The sequence below is a fragment of the Rhipicephalus sanguineus genome, chromosome 4, assembly GCF_013339695.2.
Source record: "Rhipicephalus sanguineus isolate Rsan-2018 chromosome 4, BIME_Rsan_1.4, whole genome shotgun sequence".
In the NCBI taxonomy this organism is placed as follows: domain Eukaryota; kingdom Metazoa; phylum Arthropoda; class Arachnida; order Ixodida; family Ixodidae; genus Rhipicephalus; species Rhipicephalus sanguineus.
Genome location: NC_051179.1, coordinates 105,718,435 through 105,745,804, shown reverse-complemented (window position 1 = coordinate 105,745,804; position 27,370 = coordinate 105,718,435). Strand labels below are relative to the sequence as shown.

The 27,370-nt window shown below is 45.9% G+C and overlaps 1 protein-coding gene across 1 annotated transcript; it reads right to left on the bottom strand.

Moving 5' to 3' along the window:
• Positions 1 to 168: 168 nt before the first annotated feature.
• Positions 169 to 27,370, bottom strand: LOC119391480 (cytosolic endo-beta-N-acetylglucosaminidase-like). Its single transcript, XM_037659158.2, has 9 exons — positions 27,204 to 27,370; positions 25,863 to 26,011; positions 22,168 to 22,316; positions 16,028 to 16,345; positions 11,036 to 11,139; positions 7,554 to 7,662; positions 3,693 to 3,874; positions 1,654 to 1,896; positions 169 to 385 (listed from the first exon to the last, which is right to left on the bottom strand). Exons 1-9 carry the CDS (start codon positions 27,368 to 27,370, stop codon positions 169 to 171), a joined length of 1,638 nt encoding a protein of 545 aa, XP_037515086.2.

The window sequence follows — 27,370 nt, the reverse complement described above, 5'->3', positions numbered from 1 at the left end:
CCGTGTTTCATTAAATTTTGCTCTCTACAGCGGCTTACGCCCCTAAACCGCTTCCCTTGAGGTGACTGGAGAATATCACTTTAAAACGGCGGCTTCAACACATCAGGGTCAGGCGGGCTTGGCTGACACGGTAGCTCGCACTGCCTCACTGTTCACGAATGCAGGCGTTCACGAGCGCACCCTCTTCGCGCTCGGTTCCCAATCACCGTCATCGCTCGCTACATCGGGGCCTTCGTCACTATCTTCCGAGACGTTGTCTGTGACGTCGGTCTGCCTCTCCACCACGATTTCACCCAGTAGGCAACAGTTGGCAGCAGTGGACTCCAGGGTGGCGCCGATCTCTTGCAGCTTCGCATCACCGCTGAGGTCCCGTACCGTGTACTTCCTGAAAACGGCGTCATCTCATTTTATTTTTTTTATATATTTACTGCGACAAGTCGTATCCACAGAATGAACGTACACTTCAATACATTTGCAACTTCGTTCCGAACGACTTGTCGTGCAACCACATATCACAATAATTAAAGAAGCAATCGTGCGTGCCACGCGGGCTCGGCGAATTCAACCGACGCTCGTGCGACTTCACGCCAAGTCGTCTAGCCGCGTCTAACCCACTTTCTATTGCTGCGAAATCTTGTAAATGGAAACTTGATCACACTCTCGTAGACTCTAGTTGTGACCGTCAACATTATACAGAGTCTGCTTTATTCTCCCTGTCGGACGCAGGCCTCGACCCAATATTCTCCATTTTGCAATTTCAGCTGCGAGTTGCTTGCATGTTCTTCGTGCGAAATTATTGATTACATCACCCTACCTAATTCGCTGCTGTCCTCCACGGCGTTTGCAATACCTCGGTATCCATTACGTTGCTTACCGTATGTCGGTCCGAAGCATTACGCCCCCCAACCGCCACCCATGGTTTTTTTTCCCTTCCTCAATGTCAGGTAGAACAGCCACTTGTGTTTCTTCTCTAATGCCCTGTGCTGTCTTCCGATCTCCTAATGTTACACATACCATTTTGCGCTTTATCTCACAGTGCGTGGTATTCACTTTTTCTCACGTTTCTTGGCTGCTCTACAAGTTTTAGCCCATATTAACAGTAAATATTGGGGTTTTAAGTCCCAAAACCACGGTATGATAATTAGGGACGCCGCAGTGACGCCATATATTTCGACCAACAGGGGTTCTTTAACCTCCTTCTTAATCTAAGTACATCGGCCTCTAGCATTTCGCCGCCACCGAAATGCGGCTGTTGCGGTGGAGGTTCGCTCCCGCGACTTTCGGGTCAGTAGTCGAGCACCATAACCACTATACCACTGCGGCGGGTAAGTTTTAGCCTTGTGTACTAATACTGCCATTACGCAATCATTGTACGCTTTTCACTTTATACAGATTGCAGACGGCGGCGCAAAGCTACAGCGCACGCGTATTGTAGATCGGTCAATTTTGTGCATGACAGGGAAACGAATGGGTCCTCTCTGACAATCAGGTGATGGATTTGGCCCAATTAAGGTTACACGCTTCAACGTTATTTTACAGTGAACATCACGTTTCTCAATTCCTTCCTTGAAGCCGTTGTGGATTTCCGTGAAAATTTTCATGCAGGCGTTCCTAGAGTCATGAATTTAGGTTACTAATCAAGCTCCTGCATACCTGGTGACCCAGCCATTACCAGGCGCGTCCTGTCCGAGATTGTACGCGTGGTCTCGCACCACTGCATATCGTTGCTCGTCTGGCACGGTGACGTTGAGACCGAGTCGGATTTTCTCTTTCTCGCCCTCCTCACAACGCACCGTCAGCACAATCGCGACGTCACAGTCAATGCGCTCGGCACCGTACTGCTGCATCGCGTACCTGACACAGAGAACGCCCAGACGCAGGTCGCAGCCGAAGAGCCTGCATGGGAACAACCAGAGCACGTAAGTTGTTATTAACTACCCTCATGTCGATGACGTATACCCGTGGCATCACGACTATATGAACGTCATTGAGTACGACTTATCTCAGCTATTCGAGACGCTTCGCTGTGGCCCCAAGAACACCATCTAATCAACTTTGGCATGACCGTCACAGTTTTTTCTTGCTTTCCACTTTGGCGAACATAAATTGCCGCTTCATTCATCGAGTGGTTCGCATGATAAGACCAAAGTAAAAAAAAAGTCTAAGTTTTATTACCTTTTATTCCAAACGACAATCGCGAATGGCGTAACTCAAAGGAACTCTTTCTTTCATTTTTCCGCAGGGTACCCTACTCGCACCAATGCATAATACCCCTGGAAAGACCGAACTGTTTACCAAAGGATTGTAAATTTTGAGGCTGACATGTTTGTCTTTCATGATAATTGCCAGTCCTCCCACAGGCCTATTTCCTAATACTATTCTTGGCTGCACTTCTTTTCTAGAGCTACTACCAGCATCTCTTCTAAAACCCTCGAAAACGTAGTGTTCTACAACATCTAGCTTCACCTATTCTAAGAACTTCAGTCTGCTTTGCGTTTAAAGAGCAGCCTTCTCGATCTTTTCGTTACCGTCAAAATCATAGCTAAGGTCCGCATTCTTGTTAAGACAAAATGCATAAGCATCCGAGTATCTCGTTAAAGAATCCCAGCTGGTAATCATGCGGAGTCGCTCACCACGACGTATCTTATAATGAAATCGTGGTCGTTCCACTCAAAACCCCGCAAATCAATTAATTGTACGCAGGCTTCGGATTCCCCACAATGACGCCTGCAGTTACACTGACTTCCTGGTGAGCAAGACAACAGGAAATACGGCGTGTAGGTCTCGCTTCTGATCAGTGCATCGGGTGGTCCTTGTTCTGTAGATTTATGAATTTGTATATTTATGAATTTCTCATTTACTGTTGCGACTATTTCATGAAGTACGTTATGTATAGGCAATGTAATGTTCATATCTTTGAATTGCTGGTGCAATTTAGCACGAAATGCCTCACGTCACAGTCCGTACTGTGTTGCGATTTTGCCGTTTTACCACTTGCGGTGGTACAACTAGGCTTACACGATTACTACTTTCGTAGTCAAGCTGTAGACTCCAGATTGCTGGCGCCCTTCTATGTATCCACGTTAGCGCTAGGGAACTGCTCTGTTGCCCGCCTGTGTAAATTAGTACATGTATTCATTCCGTATTCATTAGATGCCCTGTGATGCAAGCGTATGGGACAATAGCAAGTTTGCCCCTAATTCCACAGTTCTGTATTTACGCCCGGCGGGCCGTTTGTGGGTATGTGGCTAGATCTTGCGGAAAACCCATTATTGGCTATTTCTGGACGTATCCCATGTACCCAGTTTCGTTATATCTTCTCCACTGTTCAAAATTTGAGCCTCGACATGAAATGTCCGACTATAAATTTACTTGTGTCCGTCTATTACGTCTTCTTTTTGCCTTCTCGCCTTTATCTGACAGCGTTTTCTTTCATGTAACCAATTCAGGCCACTACCGTCGCATCAGAACGCAAAAAAAACAACAACAAAGGTATGGAGGGGCGAGTACAAAAAAAATATGTATGAGAAGTGATCGAACATCTCAATAGTTCTAAATAAGGTTGAAACGTGGACTTGTTGTTGAGGCATATTTCACTGAACTAGTCGAGAAAACGTAGCGTTATGTCGTCCACCCCTGCATGTCCGTCCTGTCTTTTGCGAGATGTTGAGGAGGAGCCGTGTCTTTCTCACCTGAAGTAAGGCTCCACGTGGAACTTCTTGGGCTCGAACTGCAGACGCAAGCAGCCGCCTCCGTTGTAGGCTGTGGTCGTGTCGACGATGGCTGAGCAGCATCCTCCACAGAGTGCCGTGCCTTGGTCGCGAGGCTGCAGCTGCTGCTTAGCCAGGTTGTACCACGGCACGTGAGACGCAACCTGCGCAAGCGATCGTCGTCGAGGAATTTGAGCTGCGCGACGGCGACTCGATTGAGACAAATGCTGAGGACGCATCGAGCTCTGTCTAACAATTGGATTTTATTTGCACTCGACCTGCCTTTTTATGTATTAGCTGACAAGCACAACTCCTGCCGACCATTAGGAGCTGGATGGTCCACAGGGCTATACATTCAGCACGAGCATACAGCCTCCAGTAGCTTGGGTTGAGGGAGCCACCTAACTTCGTTCATACACACCTCGGTCTCGAGATTGGTTTGCTCACTCACACTAATCCTCATCTTCATCCATCTGGAGTTAAGTCTGTCCTCTCTCTCTCTCTCTCTCTCTCTCTCTCTCTCTATATATATATATATATATATATATATATATATATATATATATATATATATATATCAAAACCAGAATGACGGCCACTAGATAACGGCGCTCATCCCCTCCGGGCAATGAGAGGGCATTCATCATTTCACCCCGAACGTTATCGAAGGGCGCGGCAATTGCAGTTTGACCCTTCAGTTTATGTTAAGTGCGTAAAATTAAGCGAACGTAATCATTCAACCAAATTAAGCTCAGAAACCTTTCAAAAACCTTAAAAACGATATAAATTCCCTGCATGAAGAAATTCTATTCTCGCTTTGACTACCAACGTGTTTCACTTCTGGTTAGAATGTTAGTCTATTGTGCTACTTGATGTCCAAATTCCCACTTCAAATGACTTAACACTACATACTGTTGGTCGATTCCACGAAAGATCAAAAACGGTGTATATTTGATGTTTCCGATTTTCCTGATAATTTTGTATGTTGTGCACATATGACTGCACAGCACGAAATCGCAGTTCGTTTTCAAATAAAAATTTTTTTCAACACAGGAAAATTCGACAAGTGTCGCCGGTTGACGACGACCCTTTTACGAAGAGTGCGTTTTCGTAAATTCGGAAGCATGCTGGCAGCTACTGAAGCTATATATTACAAATGTCTTTCTTTTTAGAGGGAGTAGAAGTAAAGAGAAAATATCTCTAATCATTTGATGGAATTCTGAGCAAATTATGTATTTTTAAAAATTCACGAAAAACGCTACGTTTTTGAAAATCAGTCAAATTTGGGACGCTATGGCTACTTCTGTGAACATTTTAGCTCGTTCATATTTGCAGCATGAATAGGCCTTTATGTGAATAATGAACCTCTGCATTTGTATTTCTCTAATAATTTTCGAAGTAATAAATTTTCATGCTCGAAACACCAAAAAGACAAAAGTGCTCCTCGATTCAAAAATCTATAATAAAAAAATCCCACTCTCAATTTTGTTCAAAGTCGCCCAAAATGTTCTCAAAGGACTGCAGAATGATATTATGAAAAAACATGTTGCATCATTTTTATTAGAACAAAAGCAAAAAATGTCAAACATTGTGTTTCCAGAGCGTGGTGGCTACTGCGTAAAGGACATCTCTAGTAACAAGAAAATACAGTAACATGTCTTTTTTCTTTTCTGAGCTTCGCTAAACAACAGTAATGATCTATTGTCGGAAAGTGGGAACAGTTTTGTAAAGAAAAAGATCGTTCCAATTAAATGCATTTGCGTGCCGACAAAATACTAAAGCTCTCCGTACACAAACAAGGCATGACTGATTTGTACGTACAAGGTGTCTTTCCTCGTGGGCGAATGGTTCCTGGGGAGCACGAACCGCGCGCGGCCGTCCCATCGCATCCTCGGAAAGAAAATGAGCCTCTCTACTACATCCTCCGCCAAGCAACAGACACGTGGTCTCGGTAAGGTGGCCGCTCAACGCGCAATTCGCTGCGATGCTGTTCCCTTTCCCTTTGCGACTTGCCACCTACATCACGAACATGTGGCCAACGGTGTGTTTCGACACAAGAGAATCCGAGGATCTTTTTTTAAAAAGAGTTGACTGTTGGAGGAATTGGTGTTTGGACATTAATATGAACCTAAATAGCGTAACTAAACGGGACGACAGAAGGAAAAATACGAACAAAGGCGCAAACTGACAACTCGTCGTGTCCCTCGGTGAAACGCTTCTTAAAAAATTAAGCACGGTGATGCCGCGAAGCCTCTGGTGGCCACTCAGAGGCCAGAAGTGGTTCTGTACGGGCACAAGGTCACACATAGCCTGAAGAAAGTGGCTAGTCGGTTCAACGTGCCATTGGTTTTTTTCGGTCCCAAAGATGCTTGCTCAGCTGAGCCGTTACACCACTTGTGCAAACAAAAATATGGTCTGTAAAAATAACCATAAAAACGGCTTGTTCAGTGCGCCAACAACGACGTGTACAAGTTACCAAGGTCATCGGCAAAGTATGCATCGGCCAGACGGGGCGCCTCAATGACTAACTCAGGCAGCAGGCAGAAAATGTCAGAGAGAAGTATTATTCTTGACCACTGCTTCGCGTGCTACAATGGGGAACCACATTTCTGGTGCGCAAATGTCCTTGGCCAAAGTAGCAAAAACACAGCTCGTGAAACCTTAGAAGCATTTTTTATCAGGTAAGCAGGCGACGAGGGCGTAGGCGACACTTGGATTACGCTGCACAACGCTGAAATGGAATTTTTTTCGCGCTTGGTTTCATAACTTCATGTTTGATCATCTCCATTGGTCGTTGTGACGTTGCGTCTGCGCGGCTTATTGATACATAAACCTGCGAATCTGCCTTCAAAAACTCACAATGTCCCTTATGCACACAGCTAAGACAATTGGAAGGTAAAATACATCTTATTTTTCTGCTCAGTCGATGTAGTGTTCCTGCGCTGCCACTCTCCGAAAGCTGATGCACCTAATGGGGCTTTGCAGTGCCTGCAGGATCGGAGCACGTCACCTGGTTTTGCACTGCCTCCGTGATGCCGCCACCGTTGACCAAGCTAAGATGCATGTGATGACGTGATATAGTGACCTCACCACGTGATGATGATTCTCTGCATCACTCGTGTGGACGCCGGCGGGAGATGCCGACGCGGGACGCCGGTCAATTTTCGCGTTCGTCGCCTTTATAAAATCAATTGTCAGTTTGCGCCTGTAGGTGTATTTTCCTTTCTGATGTGCTCTTTCGTTGCGTTGCTTACGATGATATTAATCAGGTTCTCCTTCCTTTTGTGTTTTGCCGACACTCGCCCTCGCTTTTTCGCGCATGCGCTTTCCTTGCTCTCGAGTTTCTGCTCGCACACAGACGGTTTGCCCTAGCCATAGGCATCTTTGTTGTAAAATGTCGCCCTTTAGCCTGGGTACGTGTCGCTTTTCAACGAACCTCTTGCCGACAACTTGGTTATCTGCACCTATTCCAATGATATGCGTGTGCTTCCCGGAAGTGGGAGTAGATGGCAAAGTGTGTCAAGTGAGAGGCGACAGAGAGGAGCCTGGCAGCAGTCGAAGCATAATACACGAGATGTCCTGATTATTCGTATACTTGGATAGTATTACATCGATTTCAGGCCAGACATATACCCGTCCATAAAAGAGCAAAGTTGATGAAGCTAGGCTATTAATTGTTGTTGCCTCATTGTAGTGTCTTTTTACCATTGTGTCCATCTCGGCGCAAAATTTTCAGAATGAACGCATAGCGCGGATAATCTTTGGGACATCCCATCCTTAGTGAACGCTTCTTATGTTAATGAGCGCATCTCAAACATAAAGCATCGCTGCTAATTTACTAACCTTGCCATCCTTGTACAGATTCCTGCCGAATCCCTGACAGAATCCGGTCTTCAGCGGCAGGGTAACAATGCGCCACTCGTTGCAGAGCTTTTCAGGAAAGTTCCAGAACCTGCGCATGAACAACATCCTGGTGTGGTCGTAACTATACCCGGGAAAGAGAAGGCTGCTCGAATAATTAAATTTTCCTGTGAAGCTGTCCAAGCCTACCGAATTTGCTTTGATGTGAAAAGCACTGCCAATCTTGGGTCCGATATGGAACGCTTAACGCGAATACTCCACAGCGTGGCCTGAAACCATTTGATTAGCGCCAGCGCCACGTAGCTTTGGGTTCTGTTGCCGAGATGTTACCAACACATGCCGACATACGATCCACTTATACCGAGTTATTATCTCGGCGACAGAGCCCAGCACTTCGCGGCTGGCACCAGGCAAACCAGTTGAAGCCACGCTGAGGAGCGTTCATGTTAAGCTTGCTGACGGCTGTACGTATACTGCATTCGCCAACGCTCATTCCTCAAAAATTAAACTACAATTTGATCCTCCCCTTCCTAACTCATTACCGCACGCATCCTCACGTACGCTGCCATGCACGGAAGCTTATAAAGTAGCGCAGGAAACAAGAAGACGCCTTTATATCTAATGTGGCTCTTTGTTAATCAGTCACTCGTTCCTGGAACATCTGATGTCATTATGCAGCACCGGAAGTATGTGATAATAACAAGTACTATTGATAAAATTTGTCTACAAGCTGCCTTTCTGGAAAAAGCTTCAGTTTTAGCGCTAGAAAAGCGAAGATCAGTTTACTGCGACAGCTGCCTGTCTAGCTTCTCTCACACAAGCATTGGTATTCACAGGCAAAAGTGTATATTTCAACTTAAGTATGCATCCGCCTGAGATCATAAAATTTATTAGGCGCGCCAAATATTTCTCCCACAGAAACGTTTAAAGCGCATTTTTACTCGAGAAGAATACGACAGAGGAAACACAATTATTGATTGGCATTTTTTGCCAATCTTTCTTTTTCTTCCTTTGCTTTTAGTGATAGTGCGCACAATTATTCCGCATTGATACGCTCACGAATTAAAAAATAGCGAGTCCACTGTGATTTACGCTGAATGTTAGCAATGTATTTAACTTTGTTTTGCTTTTTGATAATTCGGCTTCATTTTTTGCCGTAATCTACTTATTTAAAGTATTGCCGAACATTTGAACCTATGAATGCGGTGTGAACAAATTTGAACGCTATACGAAGTAAGGCTAGTAGCTACCTACTTTAGGATTAGACCAGGCGTAACTCAAGAAAACTCAGGCAAAAGAAAACGCGGCCGCTGCAGCGAACGAAGCGACCTTCGTGCTGTCTATCGCTTCAACGCAAACTGAGTGGCGAGAAGTTGAGAACACAACACGTACAAAGGTATTAGTTGTGTGCTCATCCCTGTCACGGGAGCTTGAACGCTATACGAAGTAAGGCTAGTAGCTACCTACTTTAGGATTAGACCAGGCGTAACTCAAGAAAACTCAGGCAAAAGAAAACGCGGCCGCTGCAGCGAACGAAGCGACCTTCATGCTGTCTATCGCTTCAACGCAAACTGAGTGGCGAGAAGTTGAGAACACAACACGTACAAAGGTATTAGTTGTGTGCTCATCCCTGTCACGGGAGCGCGCGCAACGGAGCCCGGCCATATAATGTACGTGGTTCATGGCGGAGCAATGCAGCCATTCTTCCGGGTTCCCCCATGCGCCTTTCGCGCGACGGGCACGGCCGGAAGTTTTCCTCGCCGCTTGAGCCGCGATCGTGGGCTGCCCTCGCACAGATTCACTCGCACATAGAATATATGAGGCGGGGGGAGATCTCAAGCCCCCCGCGTCATACGCGGCACGTCATCGCCCTCCGCGGGATGTCATCGCCCCTCGACTTTACACGGAACTTACTCCACGGCGACGCCGACGGCGGCGATGGCAGCGATGGCGGCAAAGATGCGCCTGGAGTATCCGTATACTTCTTACGCGATAAAGTACTTGTTTTGACAATTAGCATTTGTGCGGTAGGTACCGCGTCACGAATGTATTGATGCATGCTATGTGCGTCCGTTTTGTAGATGGCGGGTGCCGGTGAGCCACTAAGCTCAATATGTAGTTCGACCTGAATTGAATATCTATTCTAGAGTATTCATAGCTTGACTTTCCGCACTTCATAGTGGAGTAAACATGTTTTTCGTGCAGTATTGTATTGGATCAACATCTCTGCCGCCACATGGCTTCAAAAGTTTGATTCAGTCCCGGCTTGCGACAGCTACCACGAAAACACGAAATATGAATACTTGGGGAAGCGCTCAGCAGTAGCGCATGGAGGTGCGAAAGTCCTAGTTTTCTGCCTTTGTGTTCGAGCGCAGCTCTTAGGCGCCCATCCCTGCGTTGAGCGGCGTCACCGTCACCTTTGCCGTTGCCGTCGCCATCGGTGGATAACAGCGCGAACGAGTACGTGCCACAGGAATTGGGCAAGCAAAGAAGACGTGCGTTGGTCGAAGGCACTCTTTCGCGGTTGCTGTACAGAAGAAACACATCTAGAGCCTCCTAAACAAGTACCAATTCATGCACCAGGCCCTGGAAACGACACAATATGATTCAATGACGCATTTATGGGAAGATCACGACGTCATGGACAAGGCAGAGTACATTTTGGTTCTCTGAGCGGGTACTTCTCGTCCCACCCTCATACTATCCCGCGCCGTGCAGCAAAGTTGGGTGCGTTACTTTAAGCCATGGGTGTCGTCCATCCTAGATTCAAACATCGATCTTCAGAAAGTGCTTGACATTGACACGCACGCATGTGCCGCGTAGGTGGTGGAATATGCAAAGAAGGCCTACCGAGGTATTTCCAATCTGAACCAGGCAGTGGAAGAAATTGTCAAAGATAATAACTGTTGGGGTTTAACGTCCCAAACCATGATATGATTATGAGAGACGCCGTAGTGGAGGGCTCCGGAAATTTCGTCCAACTGGGGTTCTTTAACGTGCACCTAAATCTAAGCATACGGGCTTCAAGCATTCTCGCCTCCATCGAAAATGCGGCCGCCGCAGCCGGGATTCGATCCCACGACCTGCGGGTCAGCCGTCGAACGCCATAACCACTAGACCACCCTGGCGGGTTACAAATTGTCACAGAAAAGGGCGATGTGGATTACACGCAGACACTGTGACATCTGGGTGTGAGATGCTCAACGTGATTAAATAGTGGTATACAACTAGACATACAGGCATGTTTCTCTAAAATTGTTTTTATCAACTTATCGCAAAATCAAAGCACCTTAACAGCTGCGCTCAGAATTTGCATTAGGCAGTATCGAGATCGTAGGTAATCTTTTGTCTTTTTCAAAGAATAAACTTGTGTAAGTTAGAGTGTGTCATCGCCATCTAAACAGCTGACAATGCGTGACGACGTAATACAGTGCCGCAACATGCAGAGCACAACTAAAACTCACCGACATTGGTTTTCCATGAGCTTGCTCTTGTCTTGGGTTTCGTACACCCAACCTGCAGCGAAGATGCCAGCCGACAAACCATACTTGCGAGCCTGGGCGACGGCCTGAAACGAAGTCAGTGATCTTCACTATGGCCCTGGGACATTATAAAGATGATAGTGCTGTGTGCATAGCCGCACGATGGCACCGTGAGATAAAATATTCTAATATAATGTCGAGGTATCCACCCAATATTTAAGGAAGGGCAAGTCTGCCCAACATTTTATGTTTTAATGGGAGTTCGGAGAACATAAACGATTCTTTGGTAGAGGTAATATTTCACAGTAGCATTGAAAATTGTGGAGAGAAGGAAGGTCAGAATTGGCAACATGTTAGTACAAACTACAGTGCTCAGATAGCACTAGCAAACAGATCATTGACGCTTGTCCTCAGCCGGATTTAAAAGGGATGCTCCTAACATTCATGCATTCATCCTGTCTGGACGATATCCGACCACGAAGACGATATCTGACCGAAGTAAACAAAATGCTTGCCCGTAAGCGTAGGTCGGCAAAAAATGTGGAGCTCACTCAGACTCACTCACGAAACATATCTTACCCTTAGGGCTCACTCGGACTCAAACTCACCAAGCTTTTCCTCATCCGGACTCACTCGGACTCAGACTCACTATAATTTTTCTCAACCGGACTCACTCGGACTCAGACTCACCAAAATATATTTCACCCGGACTCACTCAGACTCAGACTCACGGCTCGATCTGAGTCTGAGTGAGTCTGAGTGAGTCGACTCATGAGTCCGCTAGCCCATAACTAGCTTTTTTCGACCATAATGTCAATGCTCTTTAACGCTAATATCTCGCATAATCGGTGCGCTACTTAGCGCATTTTGATCTTGTACCTTCAAAGACGAGTTATCTGAGTTTGCAGTTAAATAAGGACCTTTTTATTGAAAGAGATGACTCGCACGTGATATTTTTATCAGTAACTTCCCGTGAAAAAGTTTGCGGGGGGAGGTCAAGGCACCTCCTCCCTGCTCAACTCATGCCTCTGATCAATAAATATTGAGCTGACGTATGAACGGTAGTGCGTTGAATTATGTGGGAGTATACGTGAGTATAAACGTGAGCCGACATAAGGCTGATAGTGATGCTGAACTTGAGTAGATAAGACCATAGGTCGGCAAAAAATATGGAGCTCACTCATACTCACTCATGCAATATATTTCGCCCTTAGGGCTCACTCGGACTCACACTCACCAAAATTTTCCTCAACCAAACTCACCCGGACTCAGACTCACCAAAATTTTTCCCAACTGAACTCACTCGGACTCAGACTCACAAAAACTTTACTCACCCGGACTCACTCAGACTCAGACTCACGTCTCGATATCAGTCTGAGTGAGTCTGAGTGAGTCGACTCATGAGTGAGTTCGCCGACCTATGCCCGTAAGTGAAAATAAAATATGCTTTTTACGAAGCGTCACGAAGCCGCAGCTTGGGGAAACCTTCGGCCACCGTTAAGCGCAACACGTTTGGAAAAAAAGAATGAAGGGACACGGAAAGGCGCTAAAGCACAGCTGCCTTTTCATCCTTTCGTCCAAACGTTTCCCGCTTAAAGGTGGTAATTTAGTGAATTTAATTGAACTTTATTTGCTCTTCATAGGAAGTGCAAAGCTGGGGCTAAAGGATAAAAATCTTGACGAAAGATTCCGCTCCCTTGTACAGCTTGACGTAAAGAAATATCAGAAAACATATAAGAAAATTGAACGATATAAACACAGCTGCACTTGCAGGTACTACATAAAATGAATTCTAGGCTTACAATTATGAAAGCAAGGTAGTAGAAAACACAGACCGGTGTAAATAAATGCTCCTTGGTTTCGTTTTTAAATCATTTGAGTGCTACATCAAAATCAACATTTGTCCAAATTTCATTCGTAACCCTAGCTACTTGAAATGGTAAGTTCTGTCTGTCATAGTACGAATTTTGGACCTAGTAGATTTGTTTTCGAAAATAGTATGCACCATTATATATAGTATTCTTTTGAATGCGTAATCTATTAGTTTTATTATGCTGCACAAAACGCAGAACGCAGATGTGATTTGCCTGAAGCAAAATATAACTGCGAAACAACGGCATCGTAGAAACGTGCTTTGGTCTGCCGTGGTAGCCATCAATGCACCGCAAAAGTCTCTTGTGAAGTATTAATTGCTTCTCATGTTTAGTAGTACTAGCGGTTCTCAATACTAGAATACAATTGGTCAACTAAGAGTACACAAGCCATAGTAGACCTGCAGCCGCAGCCACACAAATACCAAGTTAGCATCTTTGTAGACAGAGCCGCACATTTGCTTATTTGATATGATGATATTGATATAAGTGTGTTCCAGGAAAGGTTCTGATGGAACCAGGCACCAAGAAATTAATAATGTCAACCTAATATATTGTTGCATGTCCATACAGCATATTGACTTTATATAAATAAGCAGCATAATGGGCTTAAAATAATGTGACTAGTTCTAGATAGGTTTCAGGAAAGCATATTGTGTTGTATCCAGGATTGCAAATTACCCGAATACGTATGTACCGTACCGTCTGCCTGCATAAGAAATGTGGCTGTAAAAATACCTTCGCGTCATCAGCAATCATAATCATGTCATGGGAACCAGGTAGGTTAGAAATGTCATTACTGCAGATTAAAAACAATATTGGTCCTGATATAGAATCCTGACGGACTCCGCAAGTGATAATCGATTAGAAGAGATATCGTGCACTCGTGCACATTGCATCCTATCATTTAAATAGTTGTGCAGTAAGTTAACCCCTGAAGTGCCGATTAAATAACAGAAAAATTGTTCCAAAATTGCCAAATATTTTATGACGTGAAATGCTTCAGTAACATGTTCAAAACAGAAAAAAACTTGCGAAAACGTTTTACCGCATATAAAAATGCTTTATTCAACATATTTCGCACCGTCATGTAATATCCAGGCCCGTAGCCAAATTTTTTTTCGGTGGGGCCCACTTGCTGAAGGCATTGACAAGCGCATATTTTCGTTATTTATTTTCGGTAACCCCCGCCCCCCCTCCATCATTATTTCTGGAGGGGGTGGGCTACACCCTCCCCCCTGGCTGCAGGCCTCGTAATACGCCATACGTGGGGCATTTGATGAGTATTTCAAAAGGAACTGCTGCAACTCCAGAAAGTATGGGTTCCATTTGACTCTCCGTGGACAAAATGTACAGTGCTCGTCAAATGAAACCCGAACAGCGGCAAGCCTTCGCACGGTATAGTGCGCGCCGTCCTGTCATCACCATTGACAGGCGCGCGCATCCGGTTTGACCGCACTGCGCATATGCGCGCCTGTCCATGGTGATAACTGGACGGCGCGCACTATACCACTGCGAAGGCTTGCCGGTGTTCGTGCTTCATTTTACGAGCACTGTACTAGTCCTCTATAGGTCAATACAAACTATATGAGGCTACCATCCTTATGGAAGCGTTGAAAGCGCGGCACTGCGCCATGCTCGTTTAGAACGCACGGGAGACACAAGGTGCACATTTCGCCGTTTAGTGTGCAGGCTGCCATTCAATAAAAGCGCCAAACCCCGTGCTGCCATCTACGTTTTAAATAGGAAAAAACCATTTGACGAGTTGGGCTGGTCAAAAGCATCTTGAAACAATGCTGAAGAGCCATGACAGGCACAGGCAAAAAAGGCACAGGCATAATGTGGTGTATAGTATACCTCTGACGTGTGGACATGTGTATGTGGGGCAGACTGGCAGATGCATTAACACGAGGCTAAGGGAGCATATGTTGAGTCTAAAAGGTCGCCCCAGTACACATTTAGCCCTGCATTGCAATGAGTGCGCATGTTCGCCTTGTTTTGAAAACACTACTTTGGAGAACAGGCATCGGAACCGAACATCAAGAGAAATAATGGAGGCCTATCACATTGGCAGTTTGAAAGAAAAGTGTGTTAGTCACCCATCAGTTGCCCTGCTTGAGAAGGAAATTTTGATGTTGCCTGCTGTTCAATGAGCATGTGATAAGATGCGCGATGTGCGCAATTCAAATGGATTTTTGTGATCAGAGTGCGCAGTTCCGCGGGTTGTTAAGTGAACGTTTTTCAAAAAATAAACCAGTCGTTAGATTGCGCCCGTGTGTGTGTCTCTTCTGTGTCCCCGTGTGCCTGCGCAAATATTTCAATATGAACGTACATATAGCTTGGGTATTTTTAGCCATCATGAAACACGTCAGTTGTACGCATTAAGTTGGCACTATAAGACAAAATGTCACATATAAAAGGCGTAGCACGTTTGTTGGCAACTGATCTGCATTACCAAGTTGTTGTTATGTGAAACCTTCGGGACAGCTTCCACTTTTGCAGACGTTTATTATTGACCCTTCTGGCCCCCGTCAAGCTCTATGCTTACACCTTTCTTTCCAGGGGAACCTTCCACACAACTTTGTATGTCTTTTGTGAATAAATTTGAACTTAATTGAGCTGAATTACTGAACGTGACCATTAGTGGCGATATGAGAAGGAAGGTGTCAATTCTAGATGAGCTTGAGCCACGGCTTTTTATTTTATTGTTATCATTAGAGGCCAATGTAATACGTGTTACACAGATTCGCGATAGCGACGGAATCTATTGTTCACTCTCATACTCTTGCAGTACCTCTGGTAGTTGAAAGTAAGTAGCGGTAACGTAATGGTCAGCATTCCTTACCTGCAACAACCTGTAACAAGTTATTTTTGCAGCTCTGATCCTTATTGGAGCTGGCGTGGACTTTGAAAAAAAGAAAAGCCTAACCCGGATAACCTTGCTTCCCTAAAGTCCCACAGCACCCTCTATAGGTAACATGTGTGCACATTGGCGCCTCCCTTTTTCTCCGTCTTTAAGAAACTGTATAATTTGTAGGCCTAAAAGAGCCTGGCGTCGGGACCGTGCTAAATACCTCGGCGTACATGTTGCAAAGAACCGTACCTTCCACGTTTCGAAGCCTCCGGCGTACTCCGTCTTTCGTCCGAACACGTCGATGCCGACGTAGACGTCGTTCTTGCGGTCGCCCGCGTACCTCGCCGAATCCTCGAGCATGTCTTCGGTCCACTTGAAGTGGATGAAGATCCCGTCGCACAGATCGAAGAAGGGGACGTTCTTGCAGTTGAGCTCGTTTTGCCTGGCGCACTTGCCGGTTCGAACGACGGCGTCGTACCAGATGACCATGGAACCAGGAACGGCGCTGTGCATCTCTTCGGTCAACAGGCGGAGGAAGTCCTTTACGAACGGTATGCATGACCTGTCCTGTATGCAAGTTGAGTTGTTTAATGAGATCAACTTGGTTCCTCAACGAAAACTATGTTACTGCAATTGCAGCAACCAGCGACCACCTTATGAGCAGTGAAAGTGGTCATGGGAGTAGTTTTAAACGTATGTGTCTCTGTCGACGCAGGTCAAGGACGCGTAGGCCCTGTACTGCGTAGCGCCCCGGTGAAATGCCAAAGGAGATTAGCACATTGACCCGGGCTATCAATAATGCCACCATTAATGTGAGCACCCCATCAAGAGTGCATATCTTCAATGTTTGGTGTTCCAGGAAAACGTTTTTTGAGCGCGCTCCCGCACGACATGATTGAACGACTCCTTAGGGTCTTGAGTTTCCCCATGGAGGCATTTAACAAGCAATTCTGAATGTGTTGCTGCTGATAAATGAGCTTCACAGCCTGAAGAACAGATGCCGGAAGGTGTTCCTTATGAAGGTGTGGTTTTCCATACAACTGGGTTTTGTTAAATGTGCACCAGGTGTCGGCGTGTTTCGGGCAAAGGCCGTGAGATGCATTGGTATCCGCTGATGCCATGTGAAAATATGTGGCCCAGACAGCTTTTCGCATGTCTTCCAAGGTAGCTATATTTCTTCTAATGGCCAAACCATAATAGTTTTGGGGATTGTTAATGCTGTCATCAAAGACGTCCCCGGGCAGTTATAAATATCCCATCAGAAAGCTTGGTGCCTCTGCTTTCCCAGTCTTGTGCCCATTCGTTTCTGAACGTGCCCAATGCACTCTAGCTTGCAAACTGGAACCTCTTCGTACGGCTTTGATGCTTGAACTGCAAGGAATCCCTTGTCACGTAAGGAATGGGGGCGCGGCAGGCCGCCGCACGAGTTTCGAAATATGTCATTTTACACTAAGAGAAGTCACACTGAGACAAACAAATGACTGATTCTGGTTCAGAAAAGGCCGCACATTTCGAATTGCGCAAAAAGGAAAAAAACTTTTTTTGAATGTTTTTGTTTACCCTCTCCCCTTAAAGAGTTAACAGAACACCACGGCCGGACTAGAGGAAACGCAACGCGTGTTGTGTCTCCCCTCCAGCCCGGCCGCGATTTTTCTCAAGGCAAGCGTAAGCGGGGAATGCAGTGTTACATACAGGCGAGGCAGGCCAAGGCAGGCGCACGTCGCAGAGCTATTTTTAATACGGATGGATGCTATGAGCGAAGCCGAGGGTAAAGTCGCGGTGTGTGTGTTAATGCGTTCACAAAATTGCCCTTGTCATAGTGGACACGCGTAGCAACGACGTGTTGCAGGAGTTAATCACGGAGGCCACGGTCATGATGCATTACTGTACATTGTATAGTGCAACTAATCGGGACACAAGATGCACACACAACAAAGCGCCAACTTTGAAATTTTATTCCCTTTTCTGGCGGAGTAAATACAAAAACATGAGCGAGGAAAGAGCGAGCGAATGAAGATAAACAAGAAAAAATTTGGTCAGATCCCACGTACCGCTGGAATCGATGTAATGCGAAGCATGCGGCGGGAATGTGACTGTGGCGTAATTTTTTACATTAAGCAAGACGTCTCTAAATGACGTTAAAAACAGGCGCCAATGGTATACACACACATATATGTTGAAGAGTCGCACATGTGTTGCATAACCAGTTGTTTACAGCTGCGTAACGATGCCAACAGCAACATAGGTATTACCAACACCTGAAGCGGTAAGCCGATATGTAGTGCTTATACTTGTCCGCTATGGTGGAGAATGCACCGTACGTTTCTCGAACCGGTGTGCATGTGTGGAAGGGGTTCTTGACAGTTCTCACGTAAATGGCGGCGCGCGCAATACCTTTGTTATTGTGATTTATGTGCGCAAAGCAGACCTCGCCGATTCCAGTGCTTGTCTGTGTTTGTTCGGTGTCTGACGGCCGGCGAAGTGAGATTCGGCCTACGTTGAAGTTGCGCATCGTCGTGTTATTATATGTACCCATGCGTGCTCAACTGCAATGAAGCCACGTGCTCTGGACAACGAAGTGGGCTTATCTCTCCAGGTTTCAGAAAGTGCTAACACGCCAGTTTCTGTGAGCAGAGCGTCTTTTTCGAGGTCGTGCACGTGCGGAGACGTTAACCAGATATGACGCCTTTATCGTGGGAGTACATGTGTAGTATTTATTGCTATCTTGTAAAATTAGATAGCCAGCACCACAACAACAATTGACGTTCCACCGACATTACGCCTGCATAAGGTGTTTTTCCAAAGCAGCTTCTAGACCGGGCGCGGCTCTGTGGTAGAATACCTGACTGCCATGCAGAATGCTTCTGTTCGTTTCCTGCTAGGGTCCTAATTTTTATTCTTTGCATTCATCAGGTCAATGCTGCCGATGTCGTTTTTTCTTAGCGCTCGCGCATTGAAGTTACCAATGTCTGTTCTCGCCGTTCCTGCGTAGATATAAACTGGCAATCACCTGTGACGCATACCCGTACACCGCGGCCCGTGGTAAACGGGTATGTGCCACACTTGTCTGGAGGAAAGGGTTTGACAACGTACGCGACAAGCTTTTGACATTATTTACGTAACGACCAGGCAGTCACATTCGTCAAATCTTCTTACCTTCCCATGCCAATTTTGATCTACACCAAGTTAGGTAGACGACCCAGAGAGCGCCCAGACGTAGGCGGATAGATAGATAGATAGATAGATAGATAGATAGATAGATAGATAGATAGATAGATAGATAGATAGATAGATAGATAGATAGATAGATAGATAGATAGATAGATAGATAGATAGATAGATAGATAGATAGAAACGGCCAAAGTGCCTGAGGTTCGCAAAGAAATGTTTCGCATTTAAAACAAACAAAATTGCGCAAAGTGATATTCTACCAAAGACAGCGTGAGCTACCTAAGTAAAAAAGAAATTGATTCACCCGCGTTTTAATTAGAAAAAGTACGCATCATTCTTCATCCGTTCACTTCAGTTCAGTAAAATGATTGTGACTTGGCGGATTGGCCTTGGTAGCAGATCACTTTGTGCAATCTTGTTTGTTTTTCCTTGCTTATCTTCATTCGCTTGCTCTTTCCTCGCTCATGTTTCTGTATTTATTCCGCCAGAAAAGGGAATAAATTGCATTGTTGATAGTTAGCTATTTGTTGTGTGTGCATCTTTCTTGTGGCCCGTCGATTAGTTGTGCTATACAATCTACAGTCATGCTTTACCAACACGCCCATCTTTCAACCTTAGCAAGTTATGATGCATTACTTCTCTTAACCGCTCCCAGACGATGACAACACCCCGCCGAGCAAGAGCACCTCGACGTTATTGTACGAATTATAAAAGACGCGTTTGTAAAGCATTCAGACTGTGTGACCGTGGTGCTGTGGATAGCGTGCCCGGTATCTGTTGTCCCGGAGTGAAAGGGCATGGGTTCGACTCCCAGTGTTGGAGCTTTTTTACTTTGTCTTCCGATCGTGTGCATTTTTTCACGTCATTTCTGTGACGGAAGTACGTCACAGAAATCTTGCTGGACCCCGGCTTAAAGCACTTTTGAGTAAACAAAAGTAATTGATTACTGGCAGTCAAGTACAAGAAAATGTTATGACCTAGAATACTGCAGTTTCGAAAGAGTAATCGATTATATTACACAATTACAAGAAAATGTCATTAATTACAAGTAAACGATTACTTGTAACGCGTTACGTACAACTCTGGCCTATACTCACTCAAGCTTATTAGCACCTATGCCGCAGAATCGCAGCCTTTGTGCGCTATAGGTGTTAATATGGAGTACCAAGATGCCCAGGCTCACGCGCTTTCAAGTTTGCACAGGCTATTTTTATTTTCGCCTTTGCTAACTCGTTAATTGTGTGTAAGCACGTAGCTTTTTAATAAATGGCTGAAAACCAAAAGTATGAACATACACTTGCACACCTTCAGAAACCACCAAATCAACTGTTTCCTGTACGATATGTCTCACGTGGTGCTTTTTCCCGCGTTGCAAGGGAAGCCCCCGAAATATATAAAAAAAAAATTGGCCGCGTATCTGCGTGCTTCGCTGCAAATGTCGTGTAAAGACGATAGAAGAGGCGCTGTGTGAGATATGGACGCCATCTGGCAATACGCCGGGAAACATGATTGCTGTGTTGCGTGCTGGTAGTCCCGGCGCAGCAGCAGGCGAAGACCGGTGGTGACCAACGCGACCGGCGGGGACGCCAGCCAGCCCGAAAACGCGGTTTGGCGCGAAGCGCTGAAGCAGAGAAACGTCCGCACTCAACGAGTACTCTCCACACACTCTTTTATTTACACGTCGCCTGGGGGCCTGGGTAAAACAGGAACGCCAGAGCGGCGCCCACAACCGGCAGCCTGAAGGCCGCCCACAACGCTGCTTTTTCATTTTTTAAATATTCTTTTTCACCTTCTTGGCCTTCTCAAAACTAAAGTTTTTCAACACCAACCCATGGCATTCGTACAGTGCAATAGAGAACCGAAACCGAAACACAACAATGAGCTCGTGCAAAGGGCACGGAGGAAGGCAAATTTCAGCGCAGTCGCATTTTCAGCTTTGTTGAAACAGCGCTCACTAGACGACGACGAAGTAAAAGAAGGCACACGACAGGCAGCGCCTGTCCTGTGCCTTCTTTTACTTCGTCGTCGTCTAGTGAGCGCTGTTTCAACAAAGATGAACGCATACCAACTCGCTAAAGCTTCCATTCTTATGCATTTTCAGCGCAGCTTAAGAAACTAGGGTCCTTAAAATTACGTATGTATGCATTTTCTATTAAAGGAACACGCCACCTAATACTTACCTAGTGATGTTGCACCTCAGATATGCATGATATTTACTTTTGGTCGACAACGTTCACAAGTATGAACAGCCATACCAGTTCAAGACGGCTTGCCCTTGGGCAAGTGGTTCAACTTTGGCCGAGTGGCTGAATCGAGGGACGTGCCGACAAACAGAAAGACAGAAAGACAGACCAAAATTTCTGCGTTTAAGTTCCCCAAGAAAGACTATCGTCTTTAAAAGATACGTGACGGAGCGCTCGCGCACTTCTATCACGCTGCTCTCGAGCGTGCAGTCGGTTAAACAGGTCGCCTGCTGCGTTTTACAGGCGCGTTATCGCTTCGACATGCGCTCAGCCAGCAGCTGGCATTTGCGCTGCCATCCTCCTAAAGCCGCAGATCCAGATGCCTGCCACCATCAAAGCACGTTGTCGCATCCCCGTGGCCTCACTCACTTTGCAGGCGACCTTGTTCACCGATTGCATGCTTGAAGGCAGTACCATAACAGTGAGCAAGTGCTCTTTTTTTCGTATTTCGCGGGCTTCTTTGCAACGGGTTAAAAACGACCACGTGAGACGTATCGTGCAGGAAACAATTCCATCGGTGCTTTCTGCAGGTGTTCTAAAACTCCGCAACATTCTTTTAGTCTTCAGTCAGTAATTAAAAAAGTTTGGTAATTAAGCAAAAATGAGTTAGTTAACGGTAGCATAAAAAAGGCTGCCTAACTACAAGCTAGCACGAATAGTATGCGTTCGGTTGGGTTTCCTTCCGACACAACTTTCAAATTTTAAGCCTTGGCCGAATTAATGTGGGACTAGCTGAATATGCAGTCAGGACCGCAGGAAGGAACCGTAGAAGTCTCGAAGCGTTTTAGCTACCTTAAACAGTTGATGTGGGCAGTTCCACATCGAGAATTCTTTCTCCGAGCCAACGAGTCTCTGCCGAAGACTTGTACAATAATGTGTGTTTGTAGAGGGAAACGAGAGTTGCTGTGAGGCTTAGTCTTTGTCAATGCATGGAAAGCAAATCACATGGTAGTGACGAATCCTCATTAGACTGACCAGCCTACAGGCAATGCTGACGAGCCATCCGTCGAACGTGTGCAAGGCGGCGATGCGAGCCAGCTGAGATGCCACCTCCTTCTCCAGTCTGGAGCCCCTGACTTTGTTGATAAACTGGATGCCCGCCAGTGACTCTAGGCTGAAAGTTCCTGCGAGATAAAAAAAACGGGGCACGTAGCAAGATTGCATATCGATAATCTTCGGATCACACCTATCACAATTTATTCAGAGTATTGAGCCCCTGTACTTGCGTATATACAGTGTTCAGCCCCTGTTTTGTGTATATATTTATTTAGGAATATAGCCCTAGGAATTTCCATGTGAACTGAAGCAGTCTCGCGTGCCTATTTTGTATAAATGTGATGACCATAACATGCTGTCGAACTACCACGCAGTATCGATGATTCTGGTATTTGAAGGCTGTTTTAAAAAAATGTTTCATTCCCGATATGACTTTTGTAGCGTTAGCTACACTTGCCTAGCCGGAGCCGATTTCGCGTGGGTCATCATGAGCCGTGCTACGCATGCGCGAGGATGAGTGCAGATCCGGCATCTCACGCGCCCTCCGCCACCGCCGCGCGCGGCTCGCCGCTGCTGGTGGCAGAGAGCGGGAGGAGTGGCGTCGTAGCCGGGCAGACAGACTGGCGCCGGCGCGCGCGACTCGCCGCTGCTTCTCTGCGCATTCGAGAGGGGTGACGTCGTAGCCGTGGCGCGCGCAGCTATTCGCCTTCGCTGTGCAGTCGCCTTCTGGCAATGCGCTGGTGCCACTTGATATCGCCTCTGACTGGCGTTTGCAGGTGGGTAACCCCATGGAGAAGGAGAGCGCAAATGGTGCTCAACGCGGCAGAAGAGCCGAGAAGCTTATATCATCGGATCCCGAAGTAGTTGCCTGGCAATTAGCGGTTCAGGGTACGAAGAATGAACAGAGGAAGGCTAAACGTGCTGCGGAGACACTGGAGGAAAGGGAGGAACGTCTAGTAAAGCGGCGTCGCCAGGATGCTGAGCGACGTGCCCGACCACCTCTGCAGTAGCAACAACAACGCCGTCGATGACGTCAAGGCTCGCCGATCGACTGCCTATACTGTGAAACTCAGCGAAAGCGCCAGTGCGACTCGGACCTTCGAGACGGACTTCGTAAACAATCCGTTTGGATACGTGTGCGACGTGTGTGAAAGACTATGGCACATGAAAGACTTGACGCTGCTAAGTAGTGCCATGCGTGAAACGTTGAGTTTAGTGGCGGCGCCTGAGTGGGGTGAAACCGCGGCGCGGGTTTGTACAACGTGCAAGAACTTTCTCGTTAAGCAGAACATTCCGCTCTTTAGCGTTACCAATGGGTATCGTTACCCGGCCATGCTACCGGGTCTACCGGTTCTGAACGATGTGGCCGAATGTGTGTCATTGGAGCAGCAGTAAGCATGACAATCAAACTAATCCTTGACAATCTGGAAAGCTCAGAATAATCAGCTGAACCTTTGCTAACGCTACGTATATCCTGGCATAGCCGAGCTAAGCCACTGCAAATTTTTTTCCTATAAGATTGGCATTATCAGTAAATGCTCAGTATGGTTTCCGGAAAGAAAGTTCTAAGATTCGAAAAAATAATTTTCAAGGACATTGAAAACAAGCTTCTTACATGAGGCCTGTTTTTCTTGGTTTTAGGAAAGATTCCCATTGCATTGAGCCTAATATACTACTCCATAGGTTAGAAATATATGGTATTCGGGCACTCCACTGGCTTTAGTTAAATCATCTTTAGCAGAAATATCTCATTGCGCGCGTTTGGCCACCATTACACACTGTCACTTCAAATTAGGTGGCGGCAGGGAAGTGTATTTATAATTAATGCTGATGATGCCACAGTCTCGGTATTCGGTGAAGTTGTGGACACACTGGTCCTGTGCCATCAAATAAACTCAAAATTAACGCGGGCAAATTAATGATAATTTTTAGATGTAGAAACAAAATATATGTGCAGTCTAATACACAGGTATTGTTGAGAAACACGGGATGCTTGATGTAACATTGGCGCCTCGGCTAAGTTGGGACTTTCACATAAATTATTTATGTAAAAAACTTTCGCAATGGAGCATTATCGCGCTGCCCAGAAATTGTGTTTGTACAAATGAAAGCCAGAGTATGTCAAGTGCTTTTTCATTCACTCATAAATGACTACTGTTTGGTTTGAAAGTACCAATGAGAAGAAATTTTTCAATGAGCTCATTTCTTCGTTAGACACGATGAATGAAACAAACGGACAATTAAGCCAGAGAATAAAGCCTTTACTTGGCTTAAATATCTGTTGATTTCACTCGTTGTGTTTAACAGTTTTGTTTGGCTTTCTGCAGGTCAACATAATATCAGTAGAATACATCTTTTTGCAGAAGAAGACTGTTCATGACATTACCAACACTGGTTATGTATCTCCAACTTCCGCATCACAGGATAATTAAAATTCAAGAAACAGGGTCTCTCCGTAAAGTAATCAGACTAGGTCTGGTAAAAGAAAGTTATCGATCTAATCGGTAAGTATTGATAACGTTTTCAAAATATATTCCTCAGGCGTCGATACACCGCTTCCAACGTGGTTCCCACACTGCAAAGGCTCCCTGCAAGTCGGCTGGGCCACTGGGACATATATCACAGTCTGTGACAGTCAATTGGATGGCGGGAATACCGTCGAAACGACTACCTTTACGGCTTCTCTTGAGCCATGGAAACAGCAAGAATACTGCCGGACTCAAATTAATGTTGTAGCAGGGCTGCAGTAGCCCAGATGTGAGCCCCAAGAACTTCATGCCGGCGCAAGTTGTCTCAAAATCGTAACGGAAATATTCAAAAGAATGTAAAAGTGATGAAATTGGTTAAGTTAAGCGTTGTCTTTGATAGAGTGGAATATAATGCATGTCATAAATTAAAGCTGGAGTGACTTCCCACTTGAAATTTATTGCCAAGAATGCGCGTGTGTACCAATCAGACAACACCGCCTAGTTGGAAAAAGCGAGCGAGAAGTGCTCTGTTTATTAAAGAAAAGTGAACAGATTCACTATCGCGGTGGCCCCTGCATCAGCCAAACCTTTCTAGCGCTTTCCGACAAAGAACTCAGTCTCTTGCAACAGCCGTAATGTATATTATTCACTAATATTGTTCGAATGATCTGATTTGCTATAGCAGTTGTTTCAATGTGTGTTGTCTTGCTCCCCGGTCGTAACGAGGATCACGTGATCGGTGACGTGCGTCTGAAGACACTTTTGTTCGTATCTCTCAAGGAATAAACTATGCTGTTGTGAGTAGTGCCTGTGCACTCGCGTGTCTTCCTTTTCGTTGTTCTCGTCTTCGGCGCTGAACTACCGCTTGTTGAAACAGTTACGCGCTTGCTACGCGCCACACTGCGCGCACGTGAGCACCGCACTGACAACTGCGGCAGAAAGCACATGCAAGTATCATGACAGCCAGCAAAAAGCTCGTCATGTAGGTCGTTGTCGGTTGTTTACATTGATATTAAGTTGGTAACGATGTCTCCACGTGGTCCGCTGAAAATTCTAGGTTGACTCAGCCATTGATTTTTGTAGATTTTTTGTGTGGTGTGTCCACACGTATTTCTACCACAAGATAACTCCCGTTCAAAATTCTGTGCCGGTACTCCTTTAAAAATATATGCTCGATTCACTGTAGCATCACCTCATGCGCCTCACCTAAGACCTTGACGCCATGTATGTGGCCAGCCGAGATCCATCCTGGAGGGGGGATCGTAACAAGGTGGTGGGCATAATAGACGAAGCTGTCGATTAGCTGCCAGTGGTGGAACCGGTAGCCGTAGGGCTTGTCGCTTCCGTTGATAAACCTGGCTCCAAATGAAAACGGCACAATTATGGACAGTTGCCGTCTTTTCTATATTACATAAGCCACGTGATAAAAAAAATGACAGCGCACGGCGCTACAGTCCAGCAGGATCTCGGCATGCGAATCAATGCGGCAAAAATTACGCCAAGGTGACAAAAATTCACGATTTTTGTATTATAAGATATCCGCACTTCACGCAAATGGTTCTAGCGTAGAATCAATCTACAACACGTCTGCATATAAGCCCGCGGTGTAGTGTTTCACAGAACAGCAAATATCTTCTTTGCACTAAGGTCGCACACTACAAGCGACCTAATAGCACAGGGGATTCTTATGAAGCAAATGATCAGATTTGGCCTCAAGATGGTGCGCGCATAAATGTGATAGTCAGACGTGTAGTGGAAGTCTCCACATTAAATTTTCAAGCTTAATATGCGCCTATTCGGACAAATCAAGTTAATGAACTTCATTCATGTGCGTTGCACATTACGCGAAGAAGAGGCAACCTCGCACCATTACTTCCGAGTACAAAGGCCTCTGGGATGCGGGCTTAGCGGCTAAATGCAGATTTAAGCTCCGTTACAGCATCGCTTTTGTATTTATACGAAACCCGTTGAGGCCAGAAAACATACGTGCAATACGCTGAAAGTTTTAAATAGGGGCTACTTTCCCAAGTTAAGTGAAAACTCATTTTGCAAATTTCTTATCGCGACCACTGTCTCTCCATTCTACACACCACAGAATACGCAGACTATCGGTTTACCGGTGATTATACCGACAGTATCATTTAGTGATGCATCCTTGCAGAGTCGCAACGGTGGATCAGTAGCTGCTGCTCTAGGCACATTGAACCTTAAGACATGGATTTGATACCAGCAGTGGTGGTCGCATTTCTACGGAGGCGCTATATGCTAGGAGCCCGTAAGTTGTGCAATGTCAGTGCGTATTAAAGTACCCCACGTGATCAAAATTATCCAAGAGACTACTACTACAGCGTTTCTCACGGCCTGAGTTACTTTGGAAGGTTAAGGCCCATAAACCAACCATCGTATCCTGGCAGCATACGCATTCGTGCACCTAACTCTCCCGGTGTTTAAAGGAACTCACTCTTCTTCATGCAGCGAGGGCCATGTTCTCGTCAATCGCGCTCTAGCCAATCGCGTATGAGCTAGTCTAATGCTCATCACACTCACCGGTCCTCGTGGTAGCCGCCCATCATGTCGTGACAAAACATGGTCCTCGGAGCCTGCCCATCACCTCGCTTCACTTCACGGATCTTTTCGACGACGCATGGGTGGATGTTCCTGAACGCCAGCAGTTCATCGAGCGTATCGAGTGGCCTGACCTCACCGTGAGCCAT